The 16,411-nt window shown below is 27.9% G+C and overlaps 1 protein-coding gene across 5 annotated transcripts in view; it reads right to left on the bottom strand.

The window, feature by feature from the left end:
• LOC136984003 (ELAV-like protein 3) overlaps window positions 1-16,411 on the bottom strand; it is a 63,708-nt gene that overhangs the window by 24,769 nt on the left and 22,528 nt on the right. For all 5 annotated transcript variants that reach the window (XM_067280902.1, XM_067280903.1, XM_067280905.1 and 2 more), the window contains one exon: window positions 12,651-12,866. In XM_067280902.1, coding sequence (XP_067137003.1) covers window positions 12,651-12,866 — 216 coding nt within the window. The remainder of the gene's footprint in view (window positions 1-12,650; window positions 12,867-16,411) is intronic.

The raw sequence follows: 16,411 nt of genomic DNA, 5'->3' as shown, positions 1-16,411 counted from the left end.
TTAAGTTTCGGAAGAAACAATATGACATTAGAGAAGGAAAAATCTGCTAATGCATTTATTATCCATTCATATAATATTGATACCCGTGATTAGTACAACTTATCAATATTAATGTACTCGTGTGCGACAAACGGAGTGGTAAACCTAACTTATTTTAATTACAGAAATTTTATATTTTTGTTTGCTTCTACTCTAAAAATATTTATTCCGTCCGCATCCCTCCTCTTATTATCATAATCTACGCGTTTTGTTTGCATGACTCGCTCGTTTAACATAATTTATTCAATTTTTCTTTAACTCACGCCACATAATACGGGATTTTAAGTATACGTTGACATTTCGTAATTGTTTGTTTATTTATTTTTTCTATAAATTATCCATGATTTATCAGTGGTAAATCTCGAGTGCATTCGCCTTTTGTACGGATAATCAGTTAGGGAAATTTATAAGCAATTTTAATTACTTCTAAGCACTACTTAAGTAAATTATCCTGGAAAGTAATTTTAGAATCGAAACGACGACGACTTTTGAATTAAAACTCATCGGATTTTATCTTAATTATCATTATTTCGGCTTTAATCTATATTTTAAACCGATGATAATTATTTACGAATAATTATAATTAAAGAATTATCTATCCGTCTTACCTAAACAGATTATCATAAATTAAGTAAGTGGGGAGGAAATTTTTCAAGAAAACGGCTGTCTGTCTGTCCATTATTATTATTATTATTATCATCCAGATTTTAATCGTATTAAATTTATTTAATAAGATTGATCTCCTCGCCATACTCCAATAATTATCTTAATTATCATTGTCTGTGATTATGAGTGTAAATGACTGCAACGATTTCTCGATTACTATTACGAATAGAACCATCATCATACGAGAGATATTATGAAATGTCTCATTAATTATCGTATTATTTATATATCAACAACAAAACTACCTCATTATCACCACATTATAATCAATTATTTTTTAATTATCAATTCTAAAAACGTCGTCTCGAATTCTCTAGAGGATGATGATAAAACTTCTCCCCCTTTTTTTAAAGAATTAATAACTTATTTATGGATTATATAAGGCATTAAGAGCCGTATACTGATTATTAGTCCACTTACTCAACGTTGATACGTGACAACATTCCTATAAAAGGAAGAGAGAATTGAGAATTCCTACCATGTCTACATTTTTTTCTGCATTCTTCTCTTCATTTTCTTTAGGTCCATTGCTTGTGTCAAAGCATGTTTACCTTAGAGACAAGCATCTCTTTCGCTACTTCATTAGGAGGAATGTTGGTACCAAAGTGATAAGTTGTGACAAGATTTCTTTGCCCAACTCTTTCTACGTTTATATTCAATATGCTGTTTATGTGATGAGAAAGAACACGATCCAAATAAGAAAATAATAACAATAATAATCTGATATTATGTGTATATACAATACGTGATGTATATATGGGGCATAAAAATATTTTCAAAATTCTCTCAGATAATGATACTTTTATTTAATGCTGGAGAAATCTACTTTTGAAATTTATGTATCAAACATGCGAAGGAAGATATTATATTTTGGAATTTTATAAAGGATCTAATGTATAAATAAATTCCATTGTATTCTTCTTCCTAGAAATTTCCGGTTGTATTTTCTTTTCTGGAAATATTCTGTTGGTGGTTTTTATAAGCTGTATATATAAAAAAATAATCATTTTTTGGTGTGTGTGTGTGTGTGTGTGTGTGTGTGTGTATGTGTGTGTGTATATATATATATATATATATATACATACATACATACATACATACACACAAACACTATTCGTTCTATATTGCTGTACTGAATATTTAATAGTGTAAAAATACAATTTACGCTGAATATCATTTACATGATAATTATTATCTAAAACGCTCATGAAATGAATTAATGTTTCTATTATTTATATTTTCATTTGTAGGAGGAAGCTTGGTATAATGAATTTTTGAAAAATAATAATTTACTTTTGACTGTATACACTGGTAAAATTATATTTACACATTAATTGTGCTTAAATATAGGCGTAATATTCTACAAAATCATATTTATGCTTTAATTAAGCTTATAAAATATAAAATATAAGACAATTTTCTATAAAACTATATAAAATGTTTCGTATAACTCAACTTAAATTCTGTTTATTTGCATATTAATAATGTTGACAGATACTGGAGAGTAACAGAGAAGAATTAATTAGTAATTTCTGATACAGAACTATACTATTTAAGGACAATATATACATAAATATATATATTTATTTATTTATTTTACTAACTTAATTAATAAAGTAAAAAATTTAGCTATATAAAGAATTTAATTAATATATTCTAGAAAGAATATATTAATTAAATTCTTTAAAATCTTAGACCAAAATATCAGTTTTTTTCTTTATAAATTATATCTTTAATATTGATATTTTGATAGTATCAATGGATATTAAAGACTAACACTGCCGAGTTAATTAGAAATGTTGCTAAATTTATCACAAAATATTTAACATGAGAGGAAGAGAGCGATAATATAGTTACATATTAAAAAAATAATTTAATTTATAAAAAATATATATATAATAATTTGTCAATTTTCATCATTCTGTATGAATATTTTAATTGTCTAATTTAAATATTTTAATATCTTTAAAATTAATTATGAATTTTTCGTGCTACAATAAATAATTTTCTAAACATGTATGGGTTAAGAATGCCGACACGTAAATATTTATTCACATCAAATAAATAATTATCGAATTTTGAAGCAAATTTGCATAAATTGATATGAATACGACCATTTAGCGAATCTAAAATGGGGATTGGCGTGATAGTCCGTCTTTAAATTCGCCTAGAAATTCCGAAAATTAATATACGAGTCTACATCATTATTCATGACGTACAGATCACATTGTATTATGGAAAGGGGGAAGGAAATTCTCTTTCCCACGGCATGCTTTAACAAAATTAACCTTGGCTGACTATTTTACTGGTTAAAATTTGATCAAGGAATGTATTAAATATTACATAGGCTCGTCGATAATTTTTTTATTTTTCTATTTTTTTTTTCTTTCGTCATATAGAAGCAGCGCACACCAGAAAAGGGGAGGGTGGAAAAAGAATTAAATTAGTTGTCTTATACTACTGGCAAATGTACAGTACAATTTATACGGGATAAAGAAGAAAGATAAAGAATGATTTGTAAGTCAGCAATAATTGACTATCCTGTACTGAGATATAGTAGTTGTAAAATTTACTATGGCCATCATCCATTTTGAGTCGGTCGTAGAAAATGCGATAGAACTAGTAGTAGAAGCAAAAATAGTATATCAAAATGAGGCCCTGGCAAAGAGTAGAACAGAAAGAAAAGTAAGTCATTGTCTCCCTAGACACCTGGTAGAGATAGAAATGACATCGATCCGCTAGACAATTGCCAACAAGCGCTATCAGTAACATTCCCTGGCTTGGCTATTGTCGACCAGGCAACAAGCTTGTATGCTTCCTTTGCTGATAAAAATAAGTGTTTTGTGAAGTCTATCAACATTTAGATAGTCCTATAGTAAGTAGCTTGTTTAATACAATAATAGACGTGTTGACTTTTAACTTCGTTGGCGATAACGAGATTAGAAGGCGTAAAAATCTGGAAAAGATTTTTTTCCTCCTCCGCATCTTCTTATATCCCCCCTTCTGCTCTTGCAAACGTAAAGAAACCACATTATGGTATACTTGTGTACATAAATGATTCCCCAAAAAATCCGTTTAAAACATTAAAAAAAATCGTATATTTGTATAAATCAACAACAACGATCTTCTTACACCCCCTTTTCGCTCTTGCAAACGTATACCATAATGTATACCATATCTTGTAAACCATAATGTGGTTAACGAAACCACATTAAGGTATACTTGTGTACATAAATGATCCTCAAAATACCCGTTTAACACATTAAAAAACCGTAAATTTGTATAAATTAACAGTATAGTCGTTACGAACTCCAACGATTTATATCCATATTATTACCATTTTTATGTTAATTAGCAATGGAAGCGAATAAAAATCGATTAAATTTTATCTAAAATTCTCGAACGGATATTTAATTAAATTAAACGCTTGAAGAATTTTCGTAACCATGAATATATAAATTAAACAGGAGGAAAAAATTTTTACAGATATTAAAAAAAGTATAAAAAAGGCACACTTCGATAGAAACTACTCGTGTAAATTCTTCTTTAATTAATTAAGCATATCCATTTTCATTGCTTAACTTGAATCGCTTATAAGAGAAGACGTTATATACGAAGATCGGAGTATCTCCCCCTGTATAATGTCTTAATCCAAAATGGCAGAAAGACTTGTAAAGGATGAGGTAGCAGAACATAGAAGCTTTACATAACGCTCTTCTCATAAATTTGAAATTTATCATGGGGGTTATAAAGAGGAAACTCTTTATTAGTCTGGTTGAAACTAAGTTTACATTTATTAGTCGCTGAAAGAAAGAATTAATCTCAAAATAAGACTACTTACAGCAATAAAGAGAGATTTCATCTTTAATTTCCTCTACTCTTCTAATCACTCTTGCACATCTAACGAAAGTAATTACTATATTTCGTTTACCTTATCTCAGCTAAATAATAATAAACCGATGAAAAGTGATAACACTTCATCATCTTTTCTATTTAAACCAACAAAAATAAGAATTTTTAACAAAGGATCCTCCATCTAACTCATGTTAGAAAATATATCCTTTAAATTTATATTTATTTTTCGCTTATTGTAATTAGTTTTTCCACGTAATTATAGATAATACAAGTTAACTATTCATCATTTACGTCATATATATTCAAGATATTGCAGAGAAAAGTAATTCTTTTCTACCGGAAACGGTGGCGGAAGTGTCGACATTAAAGACCACCACACTTCCGTTTACGTAATATCTCGAATCGATTTAAATGCGTGCAGAGTGTGATTCAACTATAATTTCATACTTAATATTAATTATTAAATTTTCTTATAAAATTAAAATGATATTTAATGTAATTATAACCATCTCTTCATTTTCTAACTTGCTGTTGATATGTGTAATTGATTTTTTCCCTATCTTAACTGCAATTTTTCTACGATTTACTGTTGTGAGGTTGAGTTTAAATGCTAAATTGGACCATAACGAAGATTTTGGTGAGTTTTTATACAAGTTTTCACGTGTACAATCTCACTAAAATTCATTATTATTCGGAGAAAACGTTACTCTTATGCAAAGAGACTTGTGTGGAGTGTGTTAGGAAGCAACGAAATTTTTAAAAAACTAAATATTTTAAGACATTATTTAAGAGATTTTTACATTAAATAACCGTCATTTAAACAGTAGAAAGTGATAATACCACTATATTCTCAAGGCGAATCTTTATACAATAGAATTTTTATCAGGAATACTTTCGAAAATAGAAGAATTAAATATATAAGTTATACTGAAAGAACCATTGTTGGACTATTTTTATTGATAGAGCTGATAGAAATAGCTATTGAATAAGGTTACATACTTGATGGACTTCTATTGGGATGCCAACAGTGTTTAACGGATAACTTATAAAGGCTGTAGACAGAACATACAATCAAAAAACTAGCACTAGACTGAATATTAAAAAAAAAAGACTCTAGTAATATATCTGGCAAATATTTATCAAGTAGAAGTGAGTCTAAGTGTGGCAGAAGCTGCACACGAGTACCGTTATTTTTTTTGTACGAAAATAAAAGAAAGCGAGAACTTATAAGTTATTATAGTGTTTTAATACATCAGCTGACACTTAATGCAAGACTAAATTGCAGCTGTTGGCCACTCTATTGTTGCCTTAGCGGTTTTAATTCCAGATGTTTAGGAAAACTCGGCTGCCATATGTTACACCAGTTCCTTTTTCCTCTCCCCTGGGTAGGGGGAATATCCCTCCGGTCAGGCTTTCGTTAACGAATCGAAATGTTTCTCCTCCCATAAACCAGGTGAAAACTCTTACAATTAAGCAGATCAATGAAATTAATTCGCACACAAAAACAACTCCGAATGATCACGGCTTTATTAATAAATAGAAAATTAGATAGGGAAGCCCCCAGAGTGCATTCATAAGTAGGCTATTATCTCGATATTCATCTAGATAATCATCATTTTTGTTTATTTTATAAAGAAAAACACTATCTCCCGTAGCTGTTTAATTCGATAAATCTTCAATAGTTTCTATAAAAAAAATAATAATAAAAATTAAATTGTTAAAGTTGGCATCTCCTAACGTCAGCCATACTACCTTAGCGGAATGGTATAATTGAAATTTTTTTTAAAGTGAAACATTTATTTAAATTACTGGAGTGAAACGATTTTACCATTAAAACGATAATTTAAACTTTAATATAACAATAAAATCTCGATTGTAATAGGATAAGTTATAATTTAAATTTTCTGCCGAGTAAGATTTTGAACATAAAGCAACAACAAACGTGTACCGGACTAGAAGTATGTGGGCAGATAATTTCCTACAAAATACGGCATAAAATTCAATTATGATGTAGTAATTATTTGACTTAAACGTGACACATTCAAATGACGTAATTTAACTGAGTTACGACAAAATTAAATGCGATAATTTGACTCTTAATTTTTGTCGAATGTTTAGACGAATGATAAATTCCCTACGAATTGGAGGAAAGGGGGAAGGGAAGTAGAGGAAAAAAAAATTATGAATAAGACGTTTATCCTTTTAAAATGCTACCTAAACTTTCGCTTAGCATTATAATGTATGTTTTGAGGATATAATTGCGTGTGTTTGTCACATATATAACACAAATACGACCTCTCCATATCAACAAAGCTATCTATCTTAACTGAGATCCAGGTGTGTAGTGCACTTCATCACATCTGCTTTTTCACATAATGTTCACTAGATAACACACATTCTCTCCATCCAGTCAATTTTTAATTACCGTTTTGTAAAACGGCTTATTAACAATGGCCAAACCGCGCACACAAACAAATTAGAGAATTTTCTAACCCCCCCTTCTCTACATACATTCCAAATTTCGTATTGTGAGTATTTAAAGGATTAATACATTTCGTTAGGTTTTAATTAAAATGATGCTAGGATTAATAATAATTAGAGAAAGATTAGTTTCGGAAAAATATAATTAAAGTATCATTTAATTAAATTATAATTCTATATATATATATATATGTATGTACGTATATATATATATATATATATATGTGGAATGTTGCATTATAGTTTAGTCGGCTTTTATCTCATTAATTTTCGAGTTTCTCGATTGTTTCTAATAGAATTTTCGGGTTAGAAAAAATTGGAAAAAATTTAATTTAACAGGAAACAATGATATAATGTAGTTTTGAGCCTATAAACATTTCTTGTATAGGTCTAAAAGTAGTTAATACGCCTTAATTTGGCATTAAAATTGAATTTAATCATATTTAATTTTAATAATTTCCATTTTTGCACATTAAAATTAGTGCTGTAATACTAAGAACTGTATAAATTCCTATCTTTATATACTGACGTTAATCTTGAGGTATCAGCATTTCTGCAATTCAACATCATATACTGATACTGCTTATGATCAGCATTACTATACTGATCTTACTACAATTAACATTATGTATTTTTTTTAAAAAATTAATTTATAAAATTTACATTTTAAAATACAAAAAACATGATAAATTATTAAATATATCATTAAATAACTAGATAATAAAGAAGAGACAAGGATGATTTATTTTGAAGCAGACGTACTTAAACATCATCCGGATGATCCTTCATTATCCGGATGCTGAAGGAAAATATTTCATCTTCAACAAATGGAAGATATTTGGAACGGATTCTTAAAATAGTTATTTATGAAATTGTATAAAAATCAAAAGCTGAAATAAAAAAAATTGTACACAAAATAGCCATTTATTTGAACCGAAATTATATTCAGCTTGGGGTTATGATAATGAATGACAAAGATAAAGACGGCGAATGTTAAGTAAAGAAAATCTTTTGTTTTTATTTTGAAAAATTATGTATAAGCATACATATATCTAAGAGGAAAAATCAGAAAAATATATTTTATATGAAGAAAAAACAAAATTTTTTCAGGTTCTCACTCCTGAAGAGGCAGACGGATAATCGTTTATGAATGATATATGCAAGGAATTATTTAAGGTACACCTGCGATTTTCAATATAATTTATCTAGATAAAAACATGTATAAGTTATTTCCTATATATACGGCTTAAATTATACGCTCCTTTTTATTAAAATTAATTTCCTTGTTAAAAATTGCCTGCCGAGTAGAAGAAACAATTTCATAATTGCGAATCATTAAGTATTCAGAAGGAAATGGGAAAAAATTGCTTCTATATTCGATCGAAATTAGAATTTAATCGTATTTTTTTCATTTTTTTTTCTTAAAATATAATATCTCACGAATCCTTTGTACACTTTTAAAATCGTTACAGAAATCGTTTCTACTTCAATTTACCTTCGAGATTTTTCATCTTAAAACTAGAAATTCGTTCGGTAGAGATTCAGACTTATATATTTAAAAAAATAATATATTTTTTCCTGGAAAAATAATTTTATTTTCAACATATATTGAAGACGATAATATAAAAAAAAATTGTTATAATGTTTATACATATATACATATATATATATAGAAGGCGAAGAATATTGGTAGGAGTGAAAATTGAAATTCGTAACATTTCCGTGACCTTAGAAGTAGCGCAGATAAGGACCAAAGCATCACATTTCTGCAAATCAATTGAATATCGACCAGGTTTTGAGTGCAAACGTGCCGAAATATATATACACATATATTCCCAGATACGATGATAATAAGGAGGAGGATAATTAAGAATGTAAGAGGCATAGATACATCCACAGTTAATGGGACAAAGGAAAAGAAAAGAGAGAGAGAGAAAGGAATTTATGGAGGAAGATGCAACGATCTCTCGATGTTGAATTGGAGAAAATGGAAGGAAAGTAAATTGTTTCTTCTTACATCAACCACCAATAGAATAAAGAAGAGAAATGCGCTATAATGAAGTTGCAGTTGGAATGAATCCGAATGGAGGAGTGCTATTCATTTAAGGAAAAGAAATATAATTGTATTTACTTTTGACCAAGTTGATCCTACTCTTTATCGTTAACATCTTATAATTACTATGACCCACATAAAAGGGATAAAACTACTTATTGGTATAATGAATTTTCTGCAAACATAATACTTTTTATAAAATTTAATTTAACTAGGAAGCCTGTAAAAGTATATACTAGGCTCCCGATTTAACGCACAAACTGAGGTAGAGAGGTGTACGCCAATGCAGAAAAGTGCGTTAAATCGAATGTGCTTTAAAAACATATATTAATAACGAACTTACAGTGTATATCTGTGAATAATACACTACTAGAGTGCTGTATTCGCGAATTAAGAAAAAATTCTTAATGTTTCCCTTAAAAATATTCGTTAAATCGAGGTTCTGCCGTATCAGTTTCGGCTTAAAATTTACCTTAAAATTATTAATCAAAAGTTACGTGGATCTAACTATAATCGATACCCGACACGTTTAATTGTAATCCAATATTTGTTTAAATATAAAAATAATTATAATTAATTAAAATCGATCAAGAATGTTTTCTTTTAAGCTAATAAAAAATAAAATCCATATCAATAATGCTGCTGAAAATTAATCATAAGCACTTAAACTGATCATTAAGTTTATAGACAGACACGACGACTGGAGTTAAAGTTTTAACTTTATAATTTTAATAAGAAAATTTCTAGAATATTTTTATAAGTAGACGATTAAATGCGATTTTTTTATTAGTATCAAGAGAGGAAAAAAAAACAATTTTTAGTAGTATATAAAATAATATAAATTTAAGGAAAAAAAAAACTTTTTTAATTATCTGACGGTACTGAGTGGAGTTACATTATGGGTCTTGCTTCACGTTACCTGTAAACCATTAAAGATTTTAATATTTAAAGTATATAAGACTTGACGAAAATGAAAAATCTAATTTTATTATATTCGTTCTTCTTTTATAGAATACTTCATTAAATAAAATCCAATCAAGGCTTTACAAATAATATATCCTTTTTTTAAATATTTCAAAGACAAACGTTGCTAACGAAAATACATATAAAAAAAGCGACTGTCATCGATTTACATTCATTTATTTAAGAGCTTTATCTTTGGGGGAAGAATAAGAAAAAGATGAAGAAGAAGAAGAAGAAGGAAGAAGAAGAGGGGGAAAAAAATCAATAAAGTTTTGTATTGATTCCAGTTGATATCTTTAAATTATTTACAGAATATTCTGGTTTTAATTCATTGAAAAATTTAAAAAGAAATTATATATATAAAAGTCATAGAAAAGAAGGAAGTGAATATTCTAACTCTTTCCCCCTTTTTTCTAAGTAAATATTTAGAAAAAAGGGGAAAGAGTGTAGAAGGGGAGGGGTTAAAATTAGAAAAATTTCATTTCTTTTGTTATTTATTTCATAGAAGTTCATTCAATACTTTAGAGTTAAGGTTAATTAAATAGTAAGATATCTCCTTTTTAAAACGAAAATTTAATGTAAAAAAATTAGTGGATAAAGAATATAATTAATTCGAATAATAACAATAATAATAATAGAAAATAAAATTTTTCCATTTAACATGTAAAAGTAATAAGTGATAATAGAAAATGTCAGATGAAATAGTTGACAACTTGGATTAAGTCGCATGCAATTGTCAGAGAAGATTCAATAAAAAGAAAGCCGATTGTATGGCTCCGGGGATAAGAAGAGATGACAAATTAGATTGACATAGTCAAAGACACAAAGTTTAAAATTTAAAAATGTTGTCGGAAGGATGGTGAGACAGAAGATGAATTCGGTGGAATGTGGCCGAGGAATCTTCAAACAAATAAGATCAAAGAAAGGAAGAGAAAAATAAGATTACTAAAGGATAACAAGAGAAGCTTGTTATACCGAAATTAGCAATTTCAAAGGGTTAAAATATTTTTAATGTCTTCTGATTACGTCCATTATCTCTCGTAATAAAGAAATTTTTGATATAAAGATATTACGCGGCTTGTATCTAAGAAATGTTCTTCCTCCTCCCCCTCGAATTAAATTTTATTTCCATGCGCACCGTGCAACGAAGAAGAAGTCGAATTTCTTTATTTTTAATACTGAATTTATTATCCACTCGTTCGTGTTTCTTGGCTTTCTTTCTACTGAATATATTTCATTTCAATTCTGTGTAAACAAATTCTTCGAATTTATATTTTGTAATATGACGTATAGAACTTTGATAATAACAATAAAAAATAATAATAAGAAGGAATATATTAATATAATACAAAGAAGTCGTATGAAGAAATGATAATTTTATAACAAAGACTTGTTTTTATCGCAATTTTTCATTGTTGAAGGGCGAATTTCTTTGTTAAATGTTAAAGAAAGCGATTCTACTAGGAATAAACCAATTCTATTAAAAATAAACATATATAAATTTACTATAATATTATCTTAAAAAATAAGTTCAGATCATTCATAAATATGGATCAGGGAGTATTTTTTTGGCTTTCATAACACTCCTTCAAGTAGTTCAATGTAAATAAACTAACGTCAAGCTTACGTAATTATAAATTTAGAAAGAATGTAATTAATATAAATTTTAAAATTATTTAAAAAAAAGAGATTTAATATTATAAAACGAGGAGAATTTCAATTTAGCTTTTAGCAAATTTATATTATCGAATCATTATTATTTGCATTAATTTTCTAATAAACTAATTCTCGAATATATCAACGTCACACAAGATTTTACTTATTCAATTATTCTATAAACCAAACTTAAAATCTAAGTTTGAAAATGTTTACATTCAATACTAATTTCCTGCCAATGCAAATACCTTCAAAATTAAATCTCTCAAATAAAGAATAAAAAAATAAATTGAATTTTAAGTAATAATAAAAATATATTTAGGAATAATTTAACGTAATTAATCTAATTTTACTTTAAAAAATTCTGCTACTCCTTCCTTTAAATTACATATAGGGCCTATATAATAAAATTTTTGAAGTTTTTCTTTATATTATAGGCCTATATATAAAAGAAATAAGGAAAATAACTAAAAATTTTATATATTAATAAAAGAAGTGAACTTTTTAAATCTATTTAAAATATATTTATATAAAGGATTGGATCTTATAAGCGCATATAATAAATTAGAGTGATTGTCACTGATGATAACTGCTGTGAAAATTTCAAAAAAAAAAGAAAAAAATTAGGGAAAAACTTGTGAAAGGAATACATGAGAGCTTAATTAATCAACTCAGATAGCAAAAGAAGAGAGATTGAAAGCGAATGGCTGTGTCTTAATTACATATACTTCACTCAAATCAGCTCGAAATGAGGTTAATGGATACATTTGTGGGGAAAACAACAGTCGACATGTCATATCTCACAAAACCATCCCCCTTTATGTAAATATTTATCATTTCTGCAGTTTAAACTCGAACATTTTCTATGCTACAGAACTTATTTACTAAAAATTCGGTAGAAGGAACTGAGTAAACAAACAAACAGAAAAACCTTTACCTGTAACTTTATCTCTAATCAGTTTGCACGACTCGACCTCTCCAATACTCGAAAAAAGACTACGAATCTCTTCCTGAGTCATGGCTTGTGGTAAATAGTTGACAATAAGATTGGTCTTACTATCTTCGGCACTTGTACCTGTCTGTACAGAGTTATGTATAGTACCATTCTGTTGAGTCGGAACTACGTTTGTATCCATTCCATTCATTGAAGCAACTAGGAAAAAAAAAATTTAAATAAATAAATTGAAAATCATAAATAAATAACTTAAATCATAATCTTAAATAATTATTTATAATAAAAAGTAATTAATTTATTAGCAGAATCCGCAACTTAATACATTTTTAATCACGGCGACACTCAAGATGAGTTGGGATGATTGTTATTAATTATGAGTGGTAGTTATATGCGAATGAAAGGAATATATAAATATTCTAGACAAAATAATTAAATTGGATTAACTGACCTATTAGTTTTAAATTGATAATGAAATTGTTTGCTGGCTGAATTATTCACGGATGGATGAACCAGTAACCACAAAGATTTTATCGATTGTCTAGTAGTAGGAGTGATACAATCCTTTATTTGTAACGATTGTCTAGCTTTCAGACATTAACCATTGAACATTTTTGCATTAACTAAAGCATAGAAAATCGAGGAAAAAAAAAAATCGTTCCTTTCACGCATTTACTTCATTCGTTAACACATTTTTAACTCCAGCGTAATGAAAATTAATCTGTAATGATTCAGAAAATTCATCCTGATCCGAGCGAGATGGAGATGAAGGGGGAAAAAACTTGACTTTTTTTCAATCTGGAATACATACATATATATATATATTTGAGTATATTTTAATCTGTATTTTGTAGAACGTCGGTTGTGCGATATCCAACCAAGAAATAATGGATGTTTCCATTGTAAGTATTTGTCAATTCAGAATGGAAAATCATGCATCGTTGATTCCAACACTAATGGATTTAGTTTGCATGGCTGATCGATTTGTGCAGTCTTTTCATAATCTTAATCTTTAAACAATTAACTATAGAGTCTTTGAAAACTTTCCGACTGTTTGCAAATCGACCCCTTTATGGAGGAGGAAAAAAAATAAGCTGAAATAACCTATTGGAGAAGTTTTGAAGCAATTATAATTTCGGTGTTTTCTCAATGATTTATCTAAAGTGACAGAATTTCGGTTTGTGAAAGATTTATGTTTAGTACACTAAGACAATAATCGGCTTGAATAGGTTTGAGGAGAATCTATCAAAGGTGACACGAACATTTATATGTCTTCCTGCCTTCTCGGTAGTATGGCTTTTTTGTATTATAAATTGCTCATTTTTACTTTCTCAAACTATTCATCCATCTTATACATCTAATTACATCTCTAAAGCTATAATTATTGTATCTTTAACGGGAGCGAGTAAACAAAAACTTAATTTTATCATCGTAATTAATAAATTTTTGATTATATGACCTTATTTACAACAGAAAAGAGCAGATTATTATTTAAGAAAAGCGAAAATTTAGAGCCGAAATGCTTCTAAAAGTGGCCTGAACAGAAGTATTGCGCCAACTCAGAGGTTCGACCCCCTAATATTTTATGTGGTGCTAGCCCCTTTGATTAGAGTTGGTGCTTCCAAGTCTAAGAGAATTGTTGCTTAAATATTCATAGTTTTTAATTAAAGATATGAGTATAATCAGGAGACATAACAGAATTTATAAGGCAAAATTAAGTGTAGTAGCGCACGTAAGGAAGCGTATCTTGGTTTATCTGTAAGATTAATGGGTTATAGTCATCTCCAAACAGTAATTTTATTTAAAAAAAACTTAATTTTAAAGCAATTTTTATTTAAAATGACAATAAAATATAAGAACGTTTATGACCAGGCCGGATTCATATACGATTTAAACGGACAACAACGTAAGGCTTTACAATACGAAGCTACCGTTGAGGGCCTCGTATATTATAGCATAGGCCAGCTCTGTATATACTGCTACTATATTTTAAGTTTATTCGATTTTTTATAAATCTTTATAAGTAATTTTTAGAACGTTATTATCTATGCCACTGGATCTAAGATTCTTCCATCGATATAAACTCAAAAATTGCTATTCTCTTGGAAAAAATATTTTAAAAAAATGATAATAATAATAAGTAAAAATTCCATCTCCTTCACAATTTTATCAAGATTTTATATCATATAAAAATGTTTACTTTATATTTACATAATATTCGACTTCATCAAATAAACAACGTTGTAAGAATTACTTATAAAGATCGAGAAAAAACGTTAAGCCATTCAACAAAATGTTATTTATAAAATATACAAAAATAAAAGGGGGAAAAAAAACTTTCATTAGGAGAAAGGTGATTAAGAATCTTTGCATCGATTTAACTGTACTTTTAATACATCTTTCATCCTTATTTAATTTAAAATACAGCTTGATACGGTTTCATTTAACTTGGAGTGTTTAGCCTTACATTTAAAAGAAATCATTTTTAATGATTCTATATAAAATCATTTTGCCGTCAAATCTAAAGTAATTTCCCTTCGTACGACGTAGAAGAATATTAAAGAAAATCATAATTAAGAATCCCCCTTTTTTTTTCTTCTTTTTTCGGAGAAAAAATGCTGCTACTAATATTGCAGAATCACTCACTGCTACAGAATTTAGAAACTCGAGCGAGTAATAAAAGGCCGTATAATTTTTATTCCTTTCAAAAGACATAAATAAGACTAAGTTAAATTATTAGATAATAAAAAGTAATATCTTTAAATCCTAACGTTAAAAGAAATTAGTTGAATTGCATTTATTGTATACACACACATATATATATATATATATAATATATATATATATATACGACCTTCTTTTATGGTGTTAGAATGCTAAAAGAAAAAAAAAAGGTTTCTTACAGAAAGAATTTCACGCTTCTGCAGGGAAAAATACCTTACTAACAGGGATATTTTTAAAATTTCATCCCTATTAGGGAAGTACACCAAATAAGATAGAAGCGAAGAAATCGTTTCTATTGGGAAATTAAGTAAGAGATTTTTTACCCTATTTTACTATGAAATTTCCCTATTTTACCTTAAAATAAATGAATTCTCTTCCCTAAGAAACGTTCTAGACTCATAAATTCGGATCGTATATATAATAAAATATATTTTTTAAGACTTTTCTTTCCGTGGAAGTTGAGAGGGTCTTTTTCAGGCCCACAATGGAGCCGAGTAATAAAACATTTTAAAACAGAGATAAAAATTTTTTAAAAATAGAAAATGTCATTACTTTTTATTATCTAATAATTTAAATTTTACTATTATTTATTTAAAATACTTCTATAAATTAATTTATTAGATAAAAGTAATATCTTTAATTCTTAACGCTAAAAACATTAGTTGAATTACATGATACATGCGATTCCCTTTTATAGCGTTAGAACGTTAAAAATAGGTTTCTGAAAGGGAAATTTCACTTTTCTAGAGGGAAAAACTATTAATAGGGATAAATTTAGAAGTTTATCCCTATTTTTAAATATTTTATAATTATTCTCCTGTACAGAGAAGTGAAATTTTTACGATAGGATAGGAAAATAGGGATAATTATTTAAATTTTATCCCTATTAGGAACGCATTTTTTCTACGGAGGAGTGAAATTTACCTTTTTAACTTTCTTAATAGGGATAAATTTAAAAGATTATCCCTATTTTAAAATATTTTAGGATAGATACGATCCTCATTTATCGTGTTAGAATGTTA

Source organism: Centruroides vittatus, unplaced genomic scaffold (genome assembly GCF_030686945.1).
Source record: "Centruroides vittatus isolate TY-2023 unplaced genomic scaffold, ASM3068694v2 contig_900, whole genome shotgun sequence".
Lineage (NCBI taxonomy): Eukaryota > Metazoa > Arthropoda > Arachnida > Scorpiones > Buthidae > Centruroides > Centruroides vittatus.
Note: the sequence above shows the minus strand (reverse complement) of the source record. Positions and strands in the feature narration are given on the sequence as shown.